This window comes from Mercenaria mercenaria, chromosome 17 (assembly GCF_021730395.1).
Source record: "Mercenaria mercenaria strain notata chromosome 17, MADL_Memer_1, whole genome shotgun sequence".
Taxonomy (NCBI): Eukaryota; Metazoa; Mollusca; class Bivalvia; order Venerida; family Veneridae; genus Mercenaria; species Mercenaria mercenaria.
The window spans coordinates 57305582-57331872 of NC_069377.1; the positions used below are offsets into that span (position 1 = coordinate 57305582).

A 26291-nucleotide genomic window follows, 5' to 3' on the forward strand; every position below is an offset into this window, starting at 1 on the left:
AAATATTTCTACTCCAGAACGATTTTAGGTACAAATCTTAAATCCAAATGTAATTTATTCATAAGAACTATCTCATGGCTACTCGGATTCTTTATTGATATCCGTTAAAAGGCAAACATTTGACCACGAAAGTGCTGCAATGACGAAATGGCCCTCTTCACAGATAAATCAGCTATTTGGTAAACATCGCCACAACCACAAATCGAGAATAAATTTGCTAACTTTAAGTTTTCTGGAAAGTTAAATCTACATCGCCTACCATTCCCCGATTTTTTTTTATATTTGATACAATGCTTGTAAAAATGCAAAATAACTGATGACACTCATCCTTGTTTACGTTTTTTCTCGCGACATGTACTAGCTCGGAAGTTGCGACAGAGCGATTTATCGTATACCTCTGAAAGAGGTAGCTCTGTTGCTTCCCAGAAGTGATCTAGTTTGTTTAATTCATTCAAAGGATTTCATGGCTTAGGCGAAACTGTTTCTAAGTTATAGTTTAACTATAACACTGCATTATTTCTGCACATATAAATAGGCAAAGGGATATGTGGGATATGTGTTAAAGCAGTCTGTGAGGTGACCATATTTTATACCATATTTTTCAATCTTCCTACTGATTTCAGTTTCAGTATTGATGATGCAGATGCACCCCGTCTTGTGTTCCTCAGTTGATAAGATTTACTACTTAAGTCTTCAATTAAGACTTCAATGAACGTAATCAATGTAGACAAGTATCAATTAAACATCAAACAGATAAAACAAGTTCATACAGCAAATTTTATTTCAATTAATTTAACAACAACAAAAATATCATCACAGAGGTGAATATATTATAATTATGTAATACTGCATCAGGACGGAATGTAAACAAAGATCATTCAAGACTTTAAAATATGAAGACACAAGTTATTTCAACAAGACACCTTTAAATGAAATATCTAGTACAAGTAGTTTCTCTACATATTATTTTTTTTGCCATTACCAGTGTCTGAAAATAAACAAGAGCTCGTCGAGCACGAAATGCCCCCCTTGATGCATTTAGTAATTGCACAAGGAACAGAAATTATATGCTCACTGTAAACAAAAGTACTACCATTCTGGTTTAATCTGACCTTGACCTTTAACCTATTAACCTAACAAGAGATTACAGATTGATCTTGGCGCCAGCCACTGAGCCATTTTTGAATGTTCCAAATTTCAATACTAGCTCAAGGTCAAAATCAATGTCAAATTTCATTTAGGTACAAAACAATGTGTATGTGGTCCAAATTTGAAAGCGGTGGCTTGAGAAATGTGAAAGCAGGTCACTAGATCAATTTCAAGGTAAAGTTCATTTCGGTAAACAGAACTATGCATATGCTTCAAATTTGGAGGCTGTAGCTTGAGAAATGTGAAAGTAGGTAATAGATAAAAATCAATGTAAAATTTCAATTCAGAACACAAAAATATGCAAGCAGTCCAAATTTGAAGCCTGTACCTTCAAAAATGTGAAAGTAGGTCACTAGGTCAATCTTAAGATCAAAGTTCATTTCGGTACACAAAACTATGCATGTGGTTCAAATTTGAAGGCTGTAGCTTGAGAAATGTGAAAGTAGGTCACTAGGTCAAAATCAAGGTCAAATTTTATTTCAGAACACAAAACTATGCAAGTGGTCCAAATTTGAAGTCTGTACCTTCAGAAATGTGAAAGTAGGTCACTAGGTCAATCTCAAGATCAAAGTTCATTTCAGTACACAAAAGTACGCTTGTGGTTCAAATTTGAAGGCTGTAGCTTGAGAAATGTGAAACTAGGTCACTAGGTCAAAATCAAGGTCAAACTTTATTTTGGAACAAAAAACTATGCATGTGGTCCAAATTTGAAACCTGTACCTTCAAAAATGTGGAAGTAGGTCACTAGGTCAATAACAAGGTCAAAGTTTTTTTCAGTACACAAACCTATGCATGTGGTCCAAATTTGAAGGCTGTAGGTACAAAAATGTGAAAGTAGGTCACTAGGTCAAGATCAAGGTCAACTCATGTCAAGGTTCATCTTGCCAATCAAAACTATACATGTGGTCCATGTGGTCAAAATTTGAATGATGTAAGTTATGGACATGAAGATTCTAAGTTTTTCCCTATATAAGTCTATATGAACCATCTGACCTCTGAGGCAGGGCCATATTTGACTGGAGAGGGATAACTTGAACAAACTTGGTAGAGAACCACTAAATGATGCTACATTACAAAATACCAAAGCCATAGACTTTGCTGTTTGGACAAGAAGATTTTCAAAGTTTTTCCCTGTATAAGTATATGTAAACCATGTGACCCCCAGGGCGGAGCCATATTTGACCCTAGGGGAATAATTTGAATAATCTTAGTAGAGGATCACCAGATGATGTCATATACAAAATATCAAAGCCCTAGGCCCTGTGGTTTTGTACAAGAGGTTTTTCAAAGTGTTTTCCTATATAAGTCTATATAAACCATGTGACCCTAGGGGTGGGGCCATATTTGACCCCAGGGAAATAATCTGAACAATCTTGGTAGAGGACCACTAGATTTTGATACAAACCAAATATCAAAGCCCTAGGCCCTATGGTTTTGGACAAGAAGATCAGAAACCATTTAACTGTTCCTGGCCAATGTGACCTTGACCTTTGACCTAATGACCTCAAAATCAATAGGGGTCATCTGCTGGTCATGGCCAACCTAACTATCAATTTTCCTGACACTAGACCCAAGCGTTCTTGAGTTATTGCCTGGAAACCATTTTACTGTTCCTGGTCACTGTGACCTTGACCTTTGACATACTGACCTCAAAATCAATAGGGGTCACCTGCTGGTCATGACCAACCTCCCTATCAATTTTCGTGACCCTAGGCCTAAGCATTCTTGAGTTATCATCCGGAAACTGTTTTACTGTTCAGGGTCACTGTGACCTTGACCTTTAACATACTGACCTCAAAATCAATAGGGTTCATCTGCTGGTTATTACCAACCTCCCTATCAACTTTCATGATCCTAGGCCCAAGTGTTCTTGAGTTATCATCCGGAAACCGTTTTACTATTCAGGGTCACTGTGACCTTGACCTTTGATATACAGACCTCAAAATCAATAAGGGTCATCTACTGGTGATGACCAACCTCCCTATCAATTTTCATGATCCTAGGCCCAAGCGTTCTTGAGTTATCATCCGGAAACGGATAGGTCTACATTCCGACCGACCGACAGACCAACCTACCGACGGACATCTGCAAAACAATATACCCCTCCTTTTTCAAAGGGGGACATAAAAAAAAATCTTTAGAAAAATAAAGTTTATAACAGGAACATCTACGTGATGCTACATCTACATACAGCATATACTGATATTTGACCGATAAAAATACAGCCTACTTAATAATAAAACTTAACATTTTCGATTTAAAAACATTTTCGACTGACTTTTGATGTAACACACATGTAAAGCTCATTTTTTTTATATTTAGACAATATCCAAAAATTTCCCTTAATTCATTTTTCTTCACCATGACATTATGTACCCAAGTATGTACATAACAAATCATTTGTCAAAACTTAAAGAATACTACAGAAGCCAAACTGTGTGTCTGGTTGAGATACTTTTATATAAAAGTACATATTTTAAAACATTTAAAAAGTGAATATGGTGTCGTCAAAATAAGCTGTAAAAAAAAATCATATGACTGATTGATTTGGTCCTGAAAATTGCTTTTCATGTAAAACATACTAAATCAATATATCACAGAACATCTGCCAATATATGTCTTGTAGGTGTTATTTTGAGGTGTTTTGTTGACTAAGGAATGATAATATTGTTCTTTTTATATGAAGAGTGTTCCTTAGAAAAAAAATGTGTGGCTATAACATTCATTTTATTGGTATTTATTTACGTTTTGCCTATTTAGAAATTATGAAAATTGGTCAAAAACGACAAGCCAAAAATGAAAAAGGAGACAGAACAATAATTTGGTAGAAACTTTGCTAAAAAGGTCAATTATTTTCAAAAGATTTAAGTAGCTAGAGAGCTATCCGATAAAAATACAAATGCATTGAATTTAAAATGTAAAATGAAATGATTCATTTTCTTAAATTTTACTTATACTTCAATGTATAATGTAGCTTTAACATGAAAAAACACTCTTGATTTAATAAAACACATGATTACTTTACAATTACAAAAACATTAACATGACATGAGAGTTATCAAACTAAATGCTGTAAGATCGCAGCAAATAGTTACAAAAGAGACAGCATGAACATTTTGTTTCTGTTGTTTCCATATCAAACAAAGTAAGAAAAGTATGAACTTAATAAAGGTAAAGATACAATTAAAAGAATGCAAATATCTAACATTATTTCCAACTCTAAAGGTGCTTAGCTTGTTCCAGCCATTAACAAATTAAACAAATGTATTATTTTATTTATTTTCTTAAAAGGTTTCATTGCATAAGTTTACTGCTAATGTCAAACTCATTATACATGATCTCAGAAAACTGGAAAACTGTCACCTAAACACAGAGTAATGTATTTACTTTCAAGTCCAATATTTAAAGGGACTCACTTCCAGATTAATTAAACATTTTGTAAAAAAAGAAAGCACTACATTATGATTTATATTGCTACTGAAAAAGAAAACTTCCATGGCCAATATCTGTATCAAAAACATGTTTGTTAAATTGTGAACATACTGAAAATTCTCTTTACCCCTTTGGTAATAGGGTACAATTATTAGAAATATTATGTAGTGCTTTAGTGAACTTTGTACAGTATATTAAAAGTATTAACAACTTCAATCTCATTCACCTACGATATTTTCATCTATTTTGAAAAGATAACATACTGTTACGTTAATCTAGAAGCAAGTCTCTTTAAGTCTTAAATATTCTGTTACATACCCTTCTTGCATAAATAAGAAAAACACATATAAGGATATCATTTCTTGAACTGGAACAATGTTTTCTAAATAAATTACTACTTCCCATACACCAATGTACCATTGTCGTGCAACTTATAAATTATAATGTCATTGCAAATTTATAACTGTTTGGTGATGGTGAAATACTACATTCATGCATGGAATAAATATATACTTTTGTGTGATACGTATATTCAATATGTAGTTTTCAAATATGTTGTATTTATTATGCAAATCACAACCAAAATAAATATGTTACTGTTCACAGACACATCATAAATAAGAATCAATAATAAAGTCATAAAGTCATATATTACAGCACTTTTATGCAAAATATTCCAAATCAAATAAAGAAAATAAAATGTACATTGTGTACTTGGGAACAGACATTCAATTACATGGACGGACATTTCCAGACTACCCTATTTGATATGATTTGTTACAAACATGTGAAATTGGTATCAAATTTGTGAAAAGTCTTGGTATAATATAATCACATACATTTTAATCTGTCACACTTTTGTACAAATATATCTTGTATAATAAAACCGCAGATTGTTAACAAACATTAAATTTTTACAATTTCTAGTGAAACAGCAGTCACTACCCACAGAATTTGATCAACAAATTTCTGCTCTAACATACTAATAGTAAAGGTATCAATCACAAAATATAAACATTATTATTGTGCTTAGAGCCAGGAGACAAAATTATACTGAGTAAAGGAAACCCTGTTTTCCATTTCAATGCTATATGTAGGTAAGTTTGCTGTTAAACTGATTCAAAGAGCTAAAATTGAGCTGTTGCTGCATACAAGACTGTATCATACTTATACATGTAAGTTACTGTGAAAATACATGTATATACAAATGTTTTTGTTTGTTTTGGGTTTAGCATTGTTTTTCAACAGTATTTCAGTTATACAGATGAAGGCAGTTAACCCGACCAGTGTTCCTGGATTCTGTACCAGTATTAATCTGTTCTCCACCAGTAAGTGCAAACTTCTCCACATGAATCTGAGGTGGAGGACGAAATGACTTCAGATGCAGTGTCTTTAACCAAGTCATAAGGGTGAACATAGGCCTCACCTGGAGATCAAGTCAAGACCCAGTGATCTGTATCCTCTCCCTAAACTAATACGACTAAGCCCGAGAGCCTTATGTACACATGCATACTTAATACAGTACATTATTACACTTAAAAAGCTCGAAAGTTTTAACCTAAGTCTTGTAATATCAGATTTAATTTACCCTCTTGGCTTGTATTTTTTCAATGCTTTTTTTTTCTCTTATATGGATGGACAACAAAAGCATAAAAATACAATTACAAAATATAAATGTGAATGTGTATCACCCAATCACATTGACTATCACTTCTAAAAATAACATGCAATCATAGTAATCAGTTCTAAAAATAACATCCAATCACATTACAAGTTCTAAAAATAGCATGCAGTGACATATATCAGTTCTAAAAATAACATGATATCATTCTGATCAGTTCTAAAAATAAAGCTTTGACATTTTAAATGAATATAATAGGATTATTATAACAGTAGCTTGATCTGGGATGCAGTATTCGGCTCGAGTGGATTTTGCCAGATTGGATCTCACGAGGCGCGCAAGCGCCGGGTGTGATCCAACCTTGCAAAATCCACGAGAGCTGAATACAAAGTCCCAGATCTAGCTACTGTTATAATGACCCTTTTATTATATACCTTTACCATTTTGATTCTTGTTTTGTTCTTGAACAAAATCTTCAGTGTTTATCGATATTAAATGGAACTAATAATAGAGAAGTTTTTATGTGCGCTATTTATAGAAATGTGCCGGGTCATGCATATTAATGAAAATAGTCCAGCAGCATACAATACGGAAGGTACAATACAGAATTTAAAAGGAACAATACGGAATTTTTGTCTGTCTGTTCATATTTAATTGTGAAATACAAGCTGATTTTTTTACAGAATTTTTATAGGTATATAATAAAAGAAAATATGTGCATGTTACTGATATGATGACATGTGAATCTTTATAACTTTCTGTACTGGATGAAATTCACACTCAGTTATCATTATTTTATGAAAAGTAAAATGTTATATTTTTCATTGCACTTACGCCATTTTAGAACATGAAAGAACTTAAAAGACTGAAGTTGCTTTGCATTTCATTTATTGATACTGTTTTCAACATTTTCTGCATTACTAGTAACTTACAAAATTGGGGGTAATATTTAACTAGAATGTGTCTGTAGGACACAGGGTGTGCCCCCAACTGGTACATTTGTCACAAATAAGGGGCAATAATTCAAATATTTGCAGTCTTAATGGGGTATAGCCTCAACAAACATTTTATGAAAAGCATTCATTATTCTAGTCCCTACACTTTTTGAGCTATGAGCATCACAAACAAAAATCCACTATTTTGGCTATTTCAAGGGCTATAACTCTGTAATAAGAGCTAAGATTCCAAGAAGAATGCCAAGTTAGCAAGGTCACATCACATTAAAGACTCCAGTAAGGTTTCCTGAATTTACATCTAATACTTTTTGAACTATGCACATAATTAGGTGAAAAAAGTGCATTTTTGACTATTTCACAGGCCATAACTCTGAAAATAGGGGCCAGACCAAAAATAGGAGGTGTGCAAGTTCATATCATGATAAAGACTCATGCAAGGTTTCATCAATTTATATCAAATACTTTTCGAGGTAGGCAATCACGAACTTTGGACGGACGCACGCACGGATAAGACCAAATCTATATGCCCCCACCACTCATGGGGGAGGGGGGCACAAAAAGTCATAAAAATGTTAACAAAGATGTTGCTCCATTCCAGATGTCTAACAAAATAAAAGTTACAGGCTTAACCTGGAAAAAAACTGAGATAATAAATAAACTGCATTCTGTAAAAATAAACACAAACTTCTAAAACACTCAGTGTTATCTGGTTACCTGTCATAGAAAACCTCTAGAATTAATCTGCCAGTGAAACAGAAAGACAACTGATACATTGTCGCAGTGCAAAACTATTCTAACTGCACATAAATCATGAAGCAGTTACAATAGTTTTATACTGGGCTACCAATACCTACTTTCTGTCTTTTCTACAAAAGTAGCTAAACAGTATAAAGTTCAAAAACAGATTTTCTAACATGTTCCCTTTCATCAATAACCATCGTCGTAATTATTTTTCTTCTTCCTTTTCTCCTTTTTCCCTACAGGCCCTAGTGCCTGCAACCTTGTCGGTTTTCTGACAACTCCCTCATCATTCATGACCTGCCCATGGACTTTTGCCGCCTTTAGTCCACTACTCATGGGCTCATCCATGTCCACTAAACTATTACGACCACCAAAGCCATTGCTCATTGGTAAAACATTTTGTGGCTGTATGTTATAGTTTCTTTTCACTTCAGACATGTCTGAAATAGTTGAAATAGCATGATACTTTTTTGCTCTTTCATTGCATTCTCCAAGGACAATAAATACAGTAAATCTTTAAACTACTGTTTTATCTACCAAATATGTAACAGGACTTTTGTGAATTATGGCTTTATATTGCAATATCCTGTTATAAAACTATACATCAGTCCAAAGGTCAAAATTTGAAGTCTATGGATTCATGTCAGTTAGTCACCATGGCCAAAACTATAAAATTTTATCTCAACAAACTTAGATTATTTCCAAGTACCGGAATTCTATATGGGTTTTTTCCATGACACAACCTGTGTTAGTCAAACACAAGATGGAGGTAAAAAAATATTATTTAACAAGAGCAGTCCATAAGACAGCCAAGCTCGACTATTTGAAATTTTGTCACATAAGCAGGAAACTATTACCCAAAATGTTAAATATCAAAAGAGTTTTAAGTTCAAAAGGGGACATAATTTGACCAAAATGCATATCAGAGTTATGGGACTTGATGCTATCAACTAGTTTTATAACCCCGAAGAAACATGTTATGTTTCAATTCCATATCTGCATTAGTTTTGGAGATAGTAACTTGCATGTAAAACTTCGACCAGAATTTTCTAAGTCCAAAAGGGGGCATAATTTGCTCAAAATACATGTTAGAGTTATGAAACTTGACCCAGTGAGGTTGGTAATTGACCTAGAAAAAGAATAAATAAGTTTCAAAGCTATATGCCTTTTGGTAATTGCTGTATGTACTTGCATGCAAAACTTCAACCAGGATTTTCTAAGTCCAAAAGGGGGCATAATTTGCCCAAAATACATGTCAGAGTTATGGGACTTGATTCTATCAACTAGTTTTATAATCCCGAAGACACATGTGAAGTTTCAATTCAATATCTGCAATAATTTTGGAGATAGTAACTTGCATGTAAAACTTTAACCAGGATTTTCTAAGTCCAAAAGGGGGCATAATTTGCCCAAAATACATGTCAGAGTTATGGGACTTGGCCCAATGCGGTAGGTAATTGATCTAGAAAAAGAAAAAATAAGTTTCAAATCTATATGCCTTTTAGTAATAGCTGTTTGTACTTGCACGCAAAACTTTAACCAGCACGCAAAAACTTTAACCAGAATTTTCTAAGTCCAAAAGGGGGCATAATTTGGCCAAAATGAAGGTCAGAGTTATGGGACTTGGTCCAATGCGGTAGGTAATTGATCTAGAAAAAGAAAAAATAAGTTTCAAATCTATATGCCTTTTAGTAATAGCTGTTTGTACTTGCACGCAAAACTTTAACCAGCACGCAAAAACTTTAACCAGAATTTTCTAAGTCCAAAAGGGGGCATAATTTGGCCAAAATGAAGGTCAGAGTTATGGGACTTGGTGCTATCAACTAGTTTTATAACCCCGAAGACACATGTTCAGTTTCAATCCAATCTGCATTAGTTTTGGAGATAGTAACTTGCATGTAAAACTTTAACCAGAATTTTCTAAGTCCAAAAGGGGGCATAATTTGACCAAAATGAAGGTCAGAGTTATGGGACTTGGTGCTATCAACTAGTTTTATAACCCCGAAGACACATGTTCAGTTTCAATTCAATATCTGCATTAGTTTTGGAGATAGTAACTTGCATGTAAAACTTTAACCAGAATTTTCTAAGTCCAAAAGGGGGCATAATTTGCTCAAAATACATGTTAGAGTTATGTAACTTGATCCAGTGAGGTTGGTAATTGACCTAGAAAAATATAGGTATATGCCTTCAAATGATAGCTGTATGTACTTGCATGCAAAAACTTAACCAAGGTGTGACGCCGACCCTGACGCCAGGGTGAGTAGAATAGCTAGACTTTTCTTTGAATAGTCGAGCTAAAAATGCTTCTACTTATTTGAAAATATTATCTTCACTATTTCAAAAGTTACAATGCTTTTAAGTAAGTCTCCAACAGCATTTAGAGATGTTGTGTCAAGAACATCATAGATATATATATATACATCAGTTATGAAGTGCTAAATGTGGCTCAAATAAGTAAATGTAATAAAGCTATAAAATCATCTGACATTTAAAGGTACATGAAATCTACAGTACTGAATTTACAAAATCATATGAGAGCAACTCAATGGATTCTCTCAGACTTCATTGACAAATCTTTGTCAGAATTCCCATGATTATCATGCTTGACACACTTTACAACTAATGACAAAACTTCCATAAAATGTCTTCTAAATATGCTCTTTCAATTATCAAACTCTGTGGTTAAAATCATTTTCAACATCAGACATGGATTGCATTTTATATTAAGGATGTAAGAGCGTTTTTTATAGGATATCCGCCATTTTGAAAAATGTTTCTCCGAATAGTGCTTTCTAACAAAAGTTTTGCCAAAAAATTATGATAGATAATTAATATATGGCTAATAATGTACCATTTAATCAAATAAATTCTACTTTTTGCGAAAAAATTTGTTTTCCCCCTTATGTTTGGCTGGTACCGGTATTTGCCTAAAATTGATGTAAGATATACAATGGGTAGGGGTAGGTAATGTCAAATATTTATTAAAGTAAATAAGGTCTGGTTTTGAAATTTTCCTGACTGATACATATAATAATGAGCTATAACTGAAATAAAAGTTTTCAAGATGGCACATTATATTTTCTAGAAAACATATATTAAAACAAAAAGAACAAAAAATACCAAAATTCACCAATTTTTAACAGTTTTTTCTTAATAAATCTCTTAGATGCATGGTGACCCCAACTGTTTTTCTTTCCATTTTGAAGCATTTTTGTGGGTCATTAAAGCTGCAAAATATTTTGAAAATCTTAACGTCAGAAATTTTTTGTAGATCTAAATACATTTTTCCATTGACAATAAAGTGGGTGGGGTAATTATGTCAATATGTGAAAATGAAAGAAAATTGTTAGTGACATTTATGCTTATATAATACTGGCATCACCTTGTATTCATATTAACCTGTAACACCTGAAATTCCTATAACATTAAGTGGGATATTATATGTTTCATAAAGTATCACCATTTTTCTAATTTTACAAAATTTCAGAAATGCTTAAGTAGTGGGTGAAGAAAATGCCGTATAAAATGAAAATGAGTTCGGTGACCTATGTTTTTTCTTCTCTTGTTTGTCTTGGAAACAAATGTTCTTCAAGCTCACAGAGTATGAAAAAATTCTTTACGTTAGAAAAAATTCGCTCCTACATCCTTAACACAAAGCATATACTAACCAACTTTTGTAAGTGGCTCAGAGACCAGCTGACTGGGCCGTTTTGTCTGGAAATAGTTACCCGTCTTGTCCTCACTGCGCATGATTTTCTGTAACAATTAAGAACAGTGTCTTACTATTTAGCATCAGGTAGTGCTATCACTAAGCACGATGACAGCTTGTTTGTAATAATGTCAATTAGCAGCATTGATTATAACTGCAAGTTTATCATGTAAAATTGTAACTGTGCATGGAAAACTATTCATCTGATTCTGCAAATATTACAATCAAAATATAAAGACATATGAATGATACTTCACTGCCATTCTGTTTCTGTTGTGTTTTAAAACCCATGTGCCTTAACCGACATTATTTCTGGTATGGGAATGCACCTGGGTAGAACCATACACTTTCTATAAGACAGGTGCAAAACTTCAACACGTGAAAAAGTTCTACACATCAAGCAAGATTTCAAACCTGCAGTGTCGAGGGGCAAGCGATTCAAAAACAGCAAGGACAACAACTCTACTACCATTAGGACCATTTTATTGGGTTGCAATTAATCACATGCATCTTGCAATAAACAGAGGACATAAATCAGTCCAGAATTAAAGTAAGAAATGCAGTTTACTGTCACATTTTATTTTTATTTCATATAAACATGCACAAATGAAATTGCAAAATATTGATGCATTTGGATTCTACAGGGTTTTATCACAATTCTTTGATTCCTGACAGTTTATTAACTTACATGTCTAAATCTGTCCTCAAAGTCATCATAGTCACCATTTACCATCCGTGGGCTTCTGTGACCATTCACTCCAGTAGGTAGTGTGGTACCTATATGAAAATTAAAGTGGTAATGATAAAAAGAGAATTCAGGTCAAATAATGGACAAAAAACTTAAAATCCTGCTGTCAAAGTACTAATAATAACAAAGCAGAAGTATGTTTTATATTTTATTTAAACGTAACAAAAATGTTACACATCAAGTGGAATAATTTCATGTGGGGGTAGTTCCGTGGCCAAGTGACAACATGCTTGGCTGTAAACCCAGAGATCCAGGGTCCAGACTGGAAATTTCTGAGATGCTCTTGAGTGAGTCCTCCAAACTAAGAGGCCAGAACTGGTTCTTCCTGTGAAAGAGAGTTTTGCATGTCCTGCTGCTATCAATGGAAACATTAAAGAACCAGGCTGTCATTCACCAAGAGCTAGTCTAAGTTAGCCAGACATGCCTTTACCTAAAAAATTCCTCTCTCAATTCTGAGAGCTTACTTTTGCTTTATCCCTCTGATCATATCACTCTGTGTCTGTACTGGTTGATGATTTGGGAATCCTAAGTGGTTGCCTTTGTATCTAAGGCAGACTTGAATGTGTCTATCATGTGAAAGGTGCTATATAAATCTGATATAATATAGAATGTATATATACATCAGGGGTCTAGCTAGGTCCAAATTTTTGGGAGAAGTCACTTCTCCCTCAAGCTGATTTAGGGAGAAGTGGGGAGACTTTAGGGAGAAGTTGGAAGACTTTTTCTACCGCAATGATGTTGAGTGATTCGAAAGGTGGCTGTAATTTTCTTGTTTCTTGATAAAAAACATTGATGTGACCATTCATTTTCTTAGATCATTTCCCATACAGTGGTTATCGTTTTGTTACAAAATTCTGAAAAAAGTCGTTTTCAAAATTCAAGCCGATGCTATAAATGTAACCCGCCGATTTTGATTATATCTTGTATGAAGTGTTTATTATTAACACCAAGCAAAGAAGTAGAAGTGTATTTATTTTTATAGCTCTTTGCACCAACCATTCCCCGAGGAATGTCAGTATCTCACTCGAAATATAAAACTGAAAGTAAAATGTGTAAACTAGAAATACATATTCAAATAAATTCATCGACTGAAGTCAATTTAACGTAGTTAATACATTACATGTCGTTCTTTTATCATAGATAACAAATAATTGTGTACCATATTCCAACTAATCGCATGGTTAATCAGCAGTTTCTTTAATAAAACATTGTTTTTTTGCACTCAAACATGTTGACAATTTACGCAAGGTGTCAAAGACGTAAACGCGGCTCTGATTGGCTTAAAACAATGTACTCTGGTGTATCGGATAATCTGATTCGCTTTCACACTTCTCGGGAAAATCTCGCAAGTACCTGAGGTAGGCGGAGCTTAAATTATGCTGCCGGCGTGTGTTTGTGTATTCGACACTCATTATGACACCGTGCAAATTGTCAACAGTCCGGGCAGCAGTAATTAGCGAGTGCAGAAATCAAAGAAAATCGGGCGACTTGCATTTCGCTTTGAGGTTAGATTTGAGCGAAGTTTGAAGTTTTAGAGCGCCTATTTCGCTCAAGTCGCCCACTCGCGAGAGCCCTGTACATGTAATTCAGGTTGTAACTGAAGGTGAGTGTAATCATGGATGGGAGAGAGATAGAACTTGTATGTATGGGGGTACGTAAAGAGAAACAATAAGGGTTAACATAGAAAATACCAAAAAAAAAGACTTTTCCTTTCAGCAGGGATTGGCTTTAATGGTGGGTTGTTGAAAGGATGAAAGTGTTGAGTTTGGGAAGAAATATTACAAAGTTACAAATGAAATTGTCGGAAACAAGACCTTTTAGGTAGTGGTTAGTACAATGCAGGGGGAAGGGGCAGGAGTGCATACTTAGTATACTATGAAAAATATATAGATTTTTTGTTGGGTTAAGACTCACATCGAAACACTTTCCATCACTTTTGGTGACTTTTTCAGCTGGTGGAGTAAGACTTACAATCCTTATTACAACAGATTTACAGCAATAAAAGAAAAAGAAAAAAATTCACAGCTACCTGTAACTGGTAGGGCAGTCTTCTCTATCTTCAATCCTGGCATTATCCACTTCTGTTCATCTTCATCCCACTTACTTAACATTTTTATTCTGTCCAGGTTGCTATAGTTACAATCTTTACGCAAACATGGATGTATCACATCTATTATTTTTTGTAAAAGTTTTATTTCTTTTTCTTGTTTGCGTATAGAATCAAGATAATCTATGCGCTCAAACTCGAACTCTGATTGTAAGTCCAGAACTTCTCTCTTCAACCCCTCACACTGAAAAAAGAACACAGGGCCTTTAATTTAATCAGAACAATTGTACAGGTATTTGTTATTCCTACTTGATTGAGTTGTGTCAATACAGGTTCAATTTATAACACATTAAAAATATCTCGTGTAGTATGTCCAGGTTCAGGTTATAAAACAGAGACTTGGGGAGCAGTCTCAAAACTCTAGCTTCTGATTGGTTAATTTTTAGCCGAGTTCTGAAACTGACCAATCACAAAGCTAATTTTTGAGACTGGTTTCCAAACTCATCCTGATAACCTTGATCCATGACCTGGCATAGCATGCAAAAGTACAAAGGATTTTTATTTCTATCTTAGACAATCTCTTCACAATGTCTAAATCAAAATGCTTTTTCTGAAGATAAACCTTGTGTTTCACACTTTACAGTATCACTTATTTTAAAATGACATATAACAAGAGCACCGCCTTGCGGGTGCTGACGCTCATCTGATTTTTTTTGTATAATAGAAATATTGTCCTACCCATGATTTTCTAAGTCTAAAAAGGGCCATCACTCTTGCAAAAAGCAGGATAGAGTTATGTTTCTTGATGTACAGTGTCCACTTATGATGGTGAAAAACTGTTGCAAGTTTTAAAGCAATAGCTTTGATAGTTTATGAGAAAAGTTGACTTAAACATAATATTCAACCAAGAAAATGATTTTTCTAAGTCCAAAAGGGGCAATAATTATTGCAAAAAGCAGGATGGAGTTATGTTGCTTGCTGTACAGGGTCAGCTTATGATGGTGAACAAGAGTTGCAAGTTTTAAAGCAATAGCTTTGATAGTTTAAGAGAAAAAGTTGACCTAAACATAAAACTTAACCAAGAAATCTGATATTTTCTAAGTCCAAAAGGGGCCATAAATCTTGCAAAAAGCAGGATGGAGTTATGTTTCTTGCTGTACAGGGTCAGCTTATGATGGTGAACAAGTGTTGCAAGTTTTAAAGGAAAAGCTTTGATAGTTTAAGAGAAAAAGTTGACCTAAACATAAAACTTAACCAAGAAATCTGATATTTTCTAAGTCCAAAAGGGGCCATAAATCTTGCAAAAAGCAGGATGGAGTTATGTTTCTTGCTGTACAGGGTCAGCTTATGATGGTGAACAAGTGTTGCAAGTTTTAAAGGAATAGCTTTGATAGTTTAGGATAAAAGCTGACCTAAACATAAAACTTAACCAAGAAAACTGATTTTCTAAGTCCAAAAGGGGCAATAATTCTTGCAAAAAGCAAGATGGAGTTATGTTTCTTGATGTACAGGGTCTGCTTATGATGGTGAACAAGTATTCCAAGTTTCAAAGCAAAAGCTTTGATAGTTTAGGAGAAAAGTTGACCTAAACATAAAACTTAACCAAGAAATCTGATATTTTCTAAGTACAAAAGGGGCCATAAATCTTGCAAAAAGCAAGATGGAGTTATGTTTCTTGCTATACAGGGTCAGCTTATGATGGTGAACAAGTATTCCAAGTTTCAAAGCAATAGCTTTGACAGTTTAGGAGAAAAGCTGACCTAAACATAAAACTTAACCAGGCAACGCCGACGCAGACGCCGACGCCGACGCCGACAACCGCTCAAGTGATGACAATAACTCATCATTTTTTTTCAAAAAATCAGATGAGCTAAAAATCACCCAGGCCTTTCGGATTGGATTAGCAATATGTGATTTTCTCAAGATATGCTTAATTTATAAATTCCCACATTTAAGATAGTTCTGCACATTTAATTAACCGGAAGTGATGGCGTAACATCATTTAACCGGAAAACGTAGAATTATACCTGGATTCGGCATACAGCAATGAAAATCATTTCATGAATTAAATTTATAACAACGGCAACGTTACTATCTTTCTAAAGTTTAAATTTCATATTAAAACATCTTACATGTTAAATAATTTTAAAGAATGTCTTAAAATCAGCTTTAAATGTGTGGATGTCTTTATATTTTATTTCACCATACTTTATATATAGATCATATGTTTATTTATGACTGAAAAGTTTTGTTAAAATCTACATTGCAGAAAAAATCCTATTCCCTAAAATGTTATCGAAATTGTGATTTTCCCATAGACTTTCATCATGACAACTTTTGAAATTTTCAAATCAGTGTAGCAAAAAATCTTTTTTTATTTGCCAAAATTTTCTAAGCATATTATGAAGTTTTGAAAAAATAGGGTTTAATCAAATTCAACATTGTAGAAAAGATTTTGATCTGAACATGCAGAATTACCTTAATGATGCAAACAAATATGAAGATGTCAAAATGTTAGTTCAACATTTTGTATAGTGACCAAATATGTATCTCTTTTTGCAAGATGCTTGCATTTTTATGATCTATTAACATATTCATTCATTTAGATTTTTTACAGACATTAATCATGCAGGCATATCATACTTCAACCTACAATTATTTACAAACAAATGCATTAATTTTTTTATTCTAACACCAACAGCTAATAACCTAGTATATACTTGTAGAGCAAAATCTACCTATCTTGAACTATGCTGCACGCACACTGTGTTTTGGCTAATGCTGCGGCATAGCACGAAGTTGTAATTTACGTTTGATGAAAATACAATGTACTCCTCTGATGCTCGTCTAACATTATTTGAAGTAAGGTGGGTTAGAATAAAACTAGTAATGTTTATATGGGACACAGATGCCCCCACTACATGACAGGACACAGATCAACTTTGGGAAAACAATATGTTGCTATTTAAAAAAAAAAAAATTTTTCCTAGGTCAGGGGCCATAACTCCTACAATACTGAATGAATCTGGATGTGAAACCCAAGGTGCACAACTGCACATGCTGACCAAAATTCCTGTAAACTTTGGTGACTCTAGGTCAAATACTTTCGGAGCTACATGCGACACAACAATAAAATGACTAATTTTTAACTAAGTCAGGGGCCATAACTTCTACACGACTGAATGTATCTGGATGCAAAGAACTCCAAACTTGGGTTATTGTACAATAAACCTTATTTTGATACTTATTTCTTAAACAATGATTTTTACATCTTTAAGTATAGTGTGGTTACCTTTTCCTTTTCTTTTTCCAATCTTTTTTCTGTAACTTTCTGTTTATCTCCCATCTGGTCATAGATATCCAGCATGATACCATCATCATCCATGTTGGCTATAGCCTCTGTGAAAATAACAAGCTACTGTTTGGTCTACTTATAAATTGTAACAAGGCTTTTCTTGCTGAATGGTGGTTTAATTTTGTAATGACCAGATAAATGCTATACATCACTTTTTAGGTCTCCAGGAGTGGTTATAGGATTTTGTTTGATTTTAAAGATATCTTATATTAAAACATTCTTACACCCACCCTTGACTTTCTTAAGAGTGATACATCAAATGGTATGATCTTATAATTATCTAGAGAAAATTTAAGGATTGTATTGTTCGAACATTTGTATTTTACATGCACAACTTACTATTTTGGTAACTGAATAAATATAGGCTCATGAGCAAAACTGTGGACCACACATTTTTAAGAAAATCTGCCTAATTAAAATCTTATTAAAATGAGTAAAACTCAAAAAGTCTTTTAAGATATAAATGGATGGAGTAGTTAAGTAATCATTGTGTAAAACACATTTATGTAAAAGAAACCACAGATAGAAAACCTGGTACCGACATTTAAAGTTTCTTTTTAACTATGAAAGAGAACATCAAGAATAAGCTCACTTAAAGTTTTGGGTGCTTCCTGAAAAACCTAGCATCAACTATGATATTTCATTTGTACAAATGATGAAAAAATACCTGCTAGTTTTCTTTTTCTTTCATCTGCAAATTGTTTTCTTTTCTTCCTTCTCTCTTTCAATTCATTGTCCTCTCTATTTTCTCCTCCAACCATCTGCTGTTCCAACTCCTGAAGTCTGTAATAAACACAACATATCAATGTTAAGGTTACTGTAAAGTTTGAATGTAATTCAGCTCAGATCAGGAACTGTTTACTGTATACAATCACACAATTTTCTCACAGAACTGTCTTATCTGAAGACTAGACCACAGGCTTCTGTGACTTAATATATACCCTGGCCAACAAAACTGAGGAAGTAACGTGATGTTAAAGATACTCAAATCTTAAGATATTTCATTGTTCACAATCCTAAAATATGCGAATAATTAACAGACCTTTTGAGAGCTTCATTTTGCTGAAATCTCAGCTGTTCTTGCATACTTGAATGAGTTGGGGAAGACCTTGGAGCCAAGGACCCTGGTGCTACATCTTCAGATGTGACGGGTGCAGCCTTGCGACCTCCTGCAGTCGTAGGTCGTACCAGAATGTTCTCATCTCCAGAAGCTGTTGTAGACCGTATCACCATCTGTCCATTCACTATGGTAACTTTTTTGTCCTGGTCAGGGTGTTGTATGGCTGTTTTCTCCTTTGCCTGTGTAGGTACCTGAGCATTAGGGGCAAAAACTGAACCCTTACTGCTTGTAGATGCCTGCAGGTCTTCAGATCCACTCTAAAATACACATTATCAACATCAAAGTCAGTATACTTCTAAAATTTCATTTCAATGGCATGGCAAAATACAAGCAATTGAAAACATCCGAGACAAACAAAAGGCAGAAAGAAACAATACTTGAGAGGTGTTTCAGGCAGGTAACAATAAATATGTAAACTCAATACTTGGTGCATTGTGAAAATTAACTTCTTTTTGTCTCATGAAAACAGTCCATAAAAGCTAAGTCTTGTCAATTTCATTTATCAGAGATAAGTGCACTTGTAAAAAGAACATGTGGAAGAGTCAGGTGTCCTACATTTCTTGTTTCTGGGAATGCATGTCTCAATTACAGTATTAAATGAACAAGAGTGTCACAAAATACACCCGTCATCGAACTTGGCCTTATTCATGGGACATAATCCAAGAGTGCCAGGGGCGATTTGGCTGGTTATCGATCTTGGCTGAGATGTTATGCCCATAAACATTGTCAGCAAGTTTGGTGAAGATCCGATGAAAATTTTTTGACTTAGAGTGCGGACAAGGCTAAATTCGCTGTTTTTTGAGTAATTCAAGGGCCATAATCCAAGAGTGCCTGGGGTGATTTGGCTAGTTATCGAACTTGGCCGAGATATTATGCAAGTTTGTGAAGATCCAATGAAAACTGTTCGACTTAGTGAGCAGACATGCTTTGGACACCACCCGCCCGCCGACACGGGTGTTTACATAATATGCCCCGCTCTTTCAGAGACGGGAGTATAAACAGAACACTTACAACACTCTGGAGTCTCACATCATCGACATCTGCAAGAAATAAAAATAACTATAAGTGTGTGATTGAAATAAATAGTTCACATCTATGTACTGCGACACTGTAAGCTTATCTAAAAGTCTAATCTAAGGAACTAGAATCTGTTTGTACTGCAAAACACATCTAAGAAAACTTAAACAATAGAGAAACCAAAATATTTTTATATGCTATGATCCTAAATGAGAAAATATGCCAGAAGTCTAGTAAGGCACAAAAGTTCAAAACATAACAAAACTTAAAACTGTTGCAGCTAGGCTATCTGCTTATGTTGGATGCTTTACAAATAAAGGAGAACATACGATTGAGCTTAAGTAAATAAGGTTAATCAAGTCTTACCTGGGCCTGATGGTAGACGTTCTCCCATCACAGAGCTGGGCCTCCCTCCAACTTCTCCATTCTGTTCAACATTAACATATTCTGTCTTTGTCACATACTCTGTTTTTGTAATAACCTTAAAAATAAATTCCAAAATGGTAATTACTATTGCCTTTGTTAAAATAAATAATAATATAAAAAGCAATAAAAGGACAGAGTAAAGTCAGACTGTGTTATTTGTGTTTTTTACAAGGCTACCAGTGGAACATAAAGATGCTCCCCTACAGGGCTTTGTAAAATGATCATATGCATTGGGTGATAAAACTGCATTTAAGTCAGTGCATTGGGAGTCATGATCAGGACAACTGTGACATATGTGATTGAAAGAAGACCATGACAGACAAACAAAACAACAACTGTGACATTCTTTCCTTTGAGGATAAGACAATCATTCATACAGTTTTGTCTCCAGTAATTGATAAAAATGTTTTCCAGCTTGAGTACACTGTGACTTCCATACACCCTATACATTTAAGGGGTCATCTACTCGCCACAGACAATCATACTATGAAGTTGGACCACTGTATACCAAAGTGTTCCCTTGTTCTTGATTGAAAATAAAGTTTTCTACTGATCAACTGACTTAACTATTGACAGACAAACCAACCAACAGACAATTTATAAAACAAAATACCCTATGCAAAGGGGACATATAAAACAGTTTTCTAAAACCTAACTGTATTGCGTTCTCCTGAAAACTGGGCCACAAGAGTATATTTTTGCATGTCACATGCATGCATATGAAACATCACAGGTAGCATGCAAAACAGTTACAGTAACAGAATGGAAAACTCAAGGGTAACTGCATCATTAATAACTGGCTCAACTGATATATTTCAAAATCAACATAATTATCTGTTTATTCATAAAATTCAATGAGTAGATGATAAAGTATATACATGTCCTTCTGCATCCTTGGCAGGAGTTCCATCTGGATTGAGGACAGGAACCACAACAACTTGCTGTGTCTCACCCTGTGACTGTTTCCCAGCTGGCTGAGACCCACCCTGTGGCTGTTGCCCAGCTTGCTGAGCTGAAACACCAGGTACTGTTGTAACATCCTCACCTACATCATCAAAGAGAAAAATATTTATTCTCAACCAAAGTTCAATTTGTGGTTGAAAAGTTGTAAAATACTATACTATTACCGATGCCATTTCAAACCTTAACACAATCTTAAACCTTCCTCTACATTAAAAATTAAAATACCGCCTCTGTATCAACTTTTATTAGAAACTGTATGCATCTTATTATACTTTTAAGCTAGAAATTACGTCCAGATCAAGTAGTACTTTTCAATTTCTTGTAAAAAAGGTTTTCCAAAAAATGCAAAATAAAGAACAATAAAATACATTTTATTTATCTTTTTTTTCTTATTCACAATGATTATGTAACTAAGTTTAACACCTGAAATCCATAACTTTTATGAACCCAAGAAATTTAAAACATACTATCAGATATTTGTTATTCTCTGGTTCATATAGATGACTAACTGAACACAAGCCAGAACTCTCTTATATATGTTTTAATGCTATATACATACTACCCATAGTCAGCATTGTAAACTGCTAAAATGGAGAAAATTAAATAATTTCATATCTCTCTGGCATATAGCACATTGTTAGTACATAATAATGATATATACAAATGGAAGTTAATTAAATACTAATCAAAATATCTGTTTGCTGTATACTGAAACAACAAAATACATTCAAAAACACTGCCATTTAAGTGTAAAAAGATCTATGTTTTGATGCACTGAAACTTATTTTGTTTAATTTCATTTAAAAAAAAAATCTGCATATGCATTTAATTCTTATTTCTTGAAAATCTGATTTTAAACACTGTACCATTAACACAAATATCTATCGTATTTTTTCCACATCAAGCCAAAACAATGAAATCTTACTACACTTAAAAAGGCATATGTAGCATATACCTACAACTCTGCTTTTGTTTGAAACTCCATTCCCAATATAAATGAAGGGATCTCGGCAGTTCAGCTGGTGATATTAGCGGATGTTTGAAATTTTTCCCATCCAAACAAAGGGAGGTAAAAATGAGAAGGAGAATCAAGGGGGGTTCAGCAAACTTTAAACATGGGAATTGCAGTTTAGCAGGTGAGGAGTAGACAGAACAATGTGCACAATGTTAGTGGTACATACTTCTCTATTTTAAATATACAGGTATTACAGCATAATGGCTTATTTTCAGATCTACTTCTGAATACAGGCGACATATTTAACATTAATTAAACGAATAGTTACTGACAATGATAGCAGCAAGACAGATAGAATTATAACTGACAACAATGTATTTTTAATTGTTAACACAAATTCGCTAAGTTATAGAAAATGCTTTTTCTCTAATTAAAATAAAACTTATTTACATATTTTAATGTTATCTCTTTTATTAGTTTTGTTTCATTTTTTTCTAATGTTAAAATATACTTCAGTAAAATATTTTTGACAGTTAACTTAAGACAAATTTTGCATTAGTTACCTGCAACACTTTGCTCGCTGACATAACTGACATCTTCCCCAAACAGAAGTGGGGAATACAATATTAGTTTCTTTGGGCATTAATCAAACTGCAGAACAATTGCCTTGCAAAAAATATTATAATTTTACTACTGACTATAAAATGTTTAAAACTTTCATACTTTCTCTTTAACCAACATAACATATTGGCAGTATTAAAATTACTTGAACGAATATTTTTTACACTTATATTGATAAAACTGATATCAGACTATATTCCTAAAAAGGAGAAATAATCATAATAATTATATGGTTGGACTATATACATATATTTTCACACTCAGTTCAATTCCAAAAGATTTATGTAGCAGAAATCACAAGTAAGATAGGCAGATAACAGATAGAATAGGTTGAGAAACTCATTGAATATTTAAACAAAAACATGCTAAAGTTTCCGTAACAACATTCAAGTTGCTTTCAGGCACAATGTACAAGCAGAATGTGCTTCCACAGAAGTTTCCTAGTTATATTTTGAGGAGGATGTGTTACACATATTTAAAACAAGAGGGCCAAGATGGCCTAGGTCGCTCACCTGAGAAACACACCATAACAGTGTAAACATGTTTGACCTAGTGATTTTATGGAAACAAATATTCTGGCCAATTTTCATTAGGATTGGACCAAAAATGTGGTCTCTTGAGTTTAAACAAGTATTTTCTTTGATATGACCTAATGATCTAGTTTTTGATCCCAGATGACCCATATTCAAACTTGAACTAAATTTCATCAAGGCAATCATTCTGACCAAATTTCATGAAGATCAATTGAAAAATACAGCTTCTATCGCATACACAAGGTTTTTCTTTGATTTGACCTAGTGACCTACTTTTTGATCCAAGATGACCCATATTCAAACTCAACCTAGATTTTATCAAGGCTATTATTCTGACCAAATTTCATGAAGATCAATTGAAAAATACAGCCTCTATAGCATACACAAGGTTTTTCTTTGATTTGACATAGTGGCCTAGTTTTTGATCCCAGATAATTCATTTACGAACCTGGCCTAGATTTTATCAAGGTAATCATTCTGACCAAAATTCATTAAGACCAATTGAAAAATATAGTCTCTATCGCGTACACAGTTTTTCTTTGATTTGACCTAGTAACCTAGTTTTTGACCCCAGATGACCCATTTTCGAACTTGGCCTAGATTTCATCAAGGTTATCATTCTGACCAAAATTCATGAAGATCAATTGAAAAATAAAGCCTCTACCGCATACACAAGGTTTTTATTTGATTTGACCTAGTGACCTAGTTTTTGACCCCAGATGACCCATTTTCAAATTTGGCCTAGATTTTATTAAGGTAATAATTCTGACAAAATTTCATGAAGATCAGTTGAAAAATACAGCCTCTATTGCATACACTAGGATTTTCTTTGATTTGACCTAGTGACCTAGTTTTTAATCCCAGATGACCCATTTTCGATCTTGGCCTAGATTTTATCAAGGCAATCATTCTGACTAAAATTCATGAAGATCAATTGAAAAATACAGCCTCTATTGCATACACAAAGTTTTTCTATGATTTGACCTAGTGACCTAGTTTTTGACCCCAAATGACCCATATTTAAACCTGGCCTAGATGTCATCAAGGCAATCATTCTGACCAAATTGCATGAAGATCAATTAAAAAATACAGCCTCTATCGCATACACAAGCTAAATGTTGTAAGACAACAGATGACGGACGACAGACGCCGGACGTTGGACATCGAGCGATCACAATAACTCACCTGAGTATTGCTCAGCTGAGCTAAAAACAGAAAGACTGAGACACACTTCATTCAAAGAATAAGAAGATAACTAAATAGAAATATCATAGTCCATAATTATAGTGTCTAAAATTTCAGCCCACCAAACATGACATGTCTACTTTGGTCAAGATTTATATTACTGTAGTTTTTTATAATTTAGAATTCTCTTAGTCACGAAACAACCCTTGAAAACCACTGAATGGCAGAAAACTCCAAAATTTATACTATATAACCTCAGCCTCACAGGTAAAAAGTGCCTAAAACTGATATGCAGAAAATACTATCAGGACAAGATTTACTTATTTGATATTTCAAAGGCCCATAACTCCCCCAAAAGTTCATTTAAGGGTAAAACCCATAATACATTGTGCAACAACACTCTGTCTGGTCTTTCCAGTATTAAGTCTCATTCAAATCCTATCAAAGAAAAGGACAAAGTATTCTGGACAGGCTTTATTATAAAATGATCTTAAAGAGGGTGGCAATTCCAGCAAAAATCATTCAATGCGGCCAGTATGAAGCTGTAGATTGAGAAGAAGATTCAAACAAGAAAAGGTAGATAGAACATGGGCACTCACAGTCATGGCTACCTTCATGCAGAATCATTGCAATTGGTCTTTTTGTCAAGAAAGCAACATCACTGTAGAAAACTGAGATGCAATATAATGTAAAACTACACTTTTGTGACTACAAAATTTCACTTTTTTTATAAACTTCTTTTTCTTCATTTTTAAACATATCCTTTGTGGTGGTCAAGTTATGAACAGTTTCACAAAAAAAAAAAGCAGGTCTGGTTATTTAAAATCAAAAAAAGGGGAAATAAAAAACATACATCCATCTCAATTTTCTGTTGATGCAAATAGAGTACATGCACAAATGTGATATTAAAGTGGTGGACAAATTGAAAGGCAACTCACTCCCATCTTGATCTTCACCTAGAACTATTTTATATTAAAACAAAATACAAATTAGTGATCTATAGAAAGCATGATAAAAACAAATCACAAAATAATTCTCTTCTGGCATATCTGGCTTTCCATATATTGCTCCCTCTGTAAAACTGGTACAGTACAGAAATCTTGTCTCTAACACATTATCTATTGCTCAAAGAATATAATTATTTTAATTATCAGTAGTATTGCAACAGTCCTTTCTGCAAAGTCAATAGAACTGTAATAAATCCTTTCTGTGATATCAAATGACAATAGTATTGCAACAGTATTTTCCACAATATCAATAGTATTGCAACAGTCCTTTCCACAATATCAATAGTAATTTGCAACAGTACTTTCCACAATATCAATAGTATTGCAACAGTACTTTCCACAATATCAATAGTATTGCAACAGTACTTTCCACAATATCAATAGTATTGCAACAGTCAAAATTTGCCTTAAAAGTCTCCTGTAGTAAACAGGTTTTTAAAACATTTTAAAATGTACAACTTCCATTGGCCTTTCCTTTGATGCTAATCCGAAGGGAGGTATGGGGGCGTGTTTTAGTTAACTCATTATTACAACAAAAATATTCATTTTCATAAGTAATCTTTCCAGTCTGACTGACTGTACATTTTTATTGTTTTGGTTGCTGACACAATTATAGACTGACTGTACAGTAAGATTTTAAAATATAAATAAAAAAATAATCTTTTTTTCTTGAAATTACTATCATTTTCCACAAACATAATTA

The 26291-nt window shown here is 33.8% G+C and overlaps 1 protein-coding gene across 3 annotated transcripts in view; it reads right to left on the bottom strand.

The window, feature by feature from the left end:
• Window positions 1–756: 756 nt before the first annotated feature.
• The window catches only part of LOC123536397 (kinesin-like protein KIF17), a 51726-nt gene continuing 26191 nt past the window's right edge, over window positions 757–26291 (bottom strand). For 2 of the 3 annotated variants that reach the window (XM_045319561.2, XM_045319559.2), the window contains 10 exons: window positions 21203–21369; window positions 20265–20379; window positions 19893–19921; window positions 18804–19138; window positions 18429–18544; window positions 17699–17805; window positions 14389–14650; window positions 12300–12388; window positions 11571–11658; window positions 757–8339 (listed from right to left, as the gene is read on the bottom strand). In XM_045319561.2, coding sequence (XP_045175496.1) covers window positions 8086–8339; window positions 11571–11658; window positions 12300–12388; window positions 14389–14650; window positions 17699–17805; window positions 18429–18544; window positions 18804–19138; window positions 19893–19921; window positions 20265–20379; window positions 21203–21369 — 1562 coding nt within the window. In that variant the 3' untranslated portion in view covers window positions 757–8085. Of the gene's footprint in view, window positions 8340–11570; window positions 11659–12299; window positions 12389–14388; window positions 14651–17698; window positions 17806–18428; window positions 18545–18803; window positions 19139–19892; window positions 19922–20264; window positions 20380–21202; window positions 21370–25519; window positions 25544–26291 lie in introns of all 3 variants that reach the window. The other variant, XM_045319560.2, reaches the window with a different exon arrangement.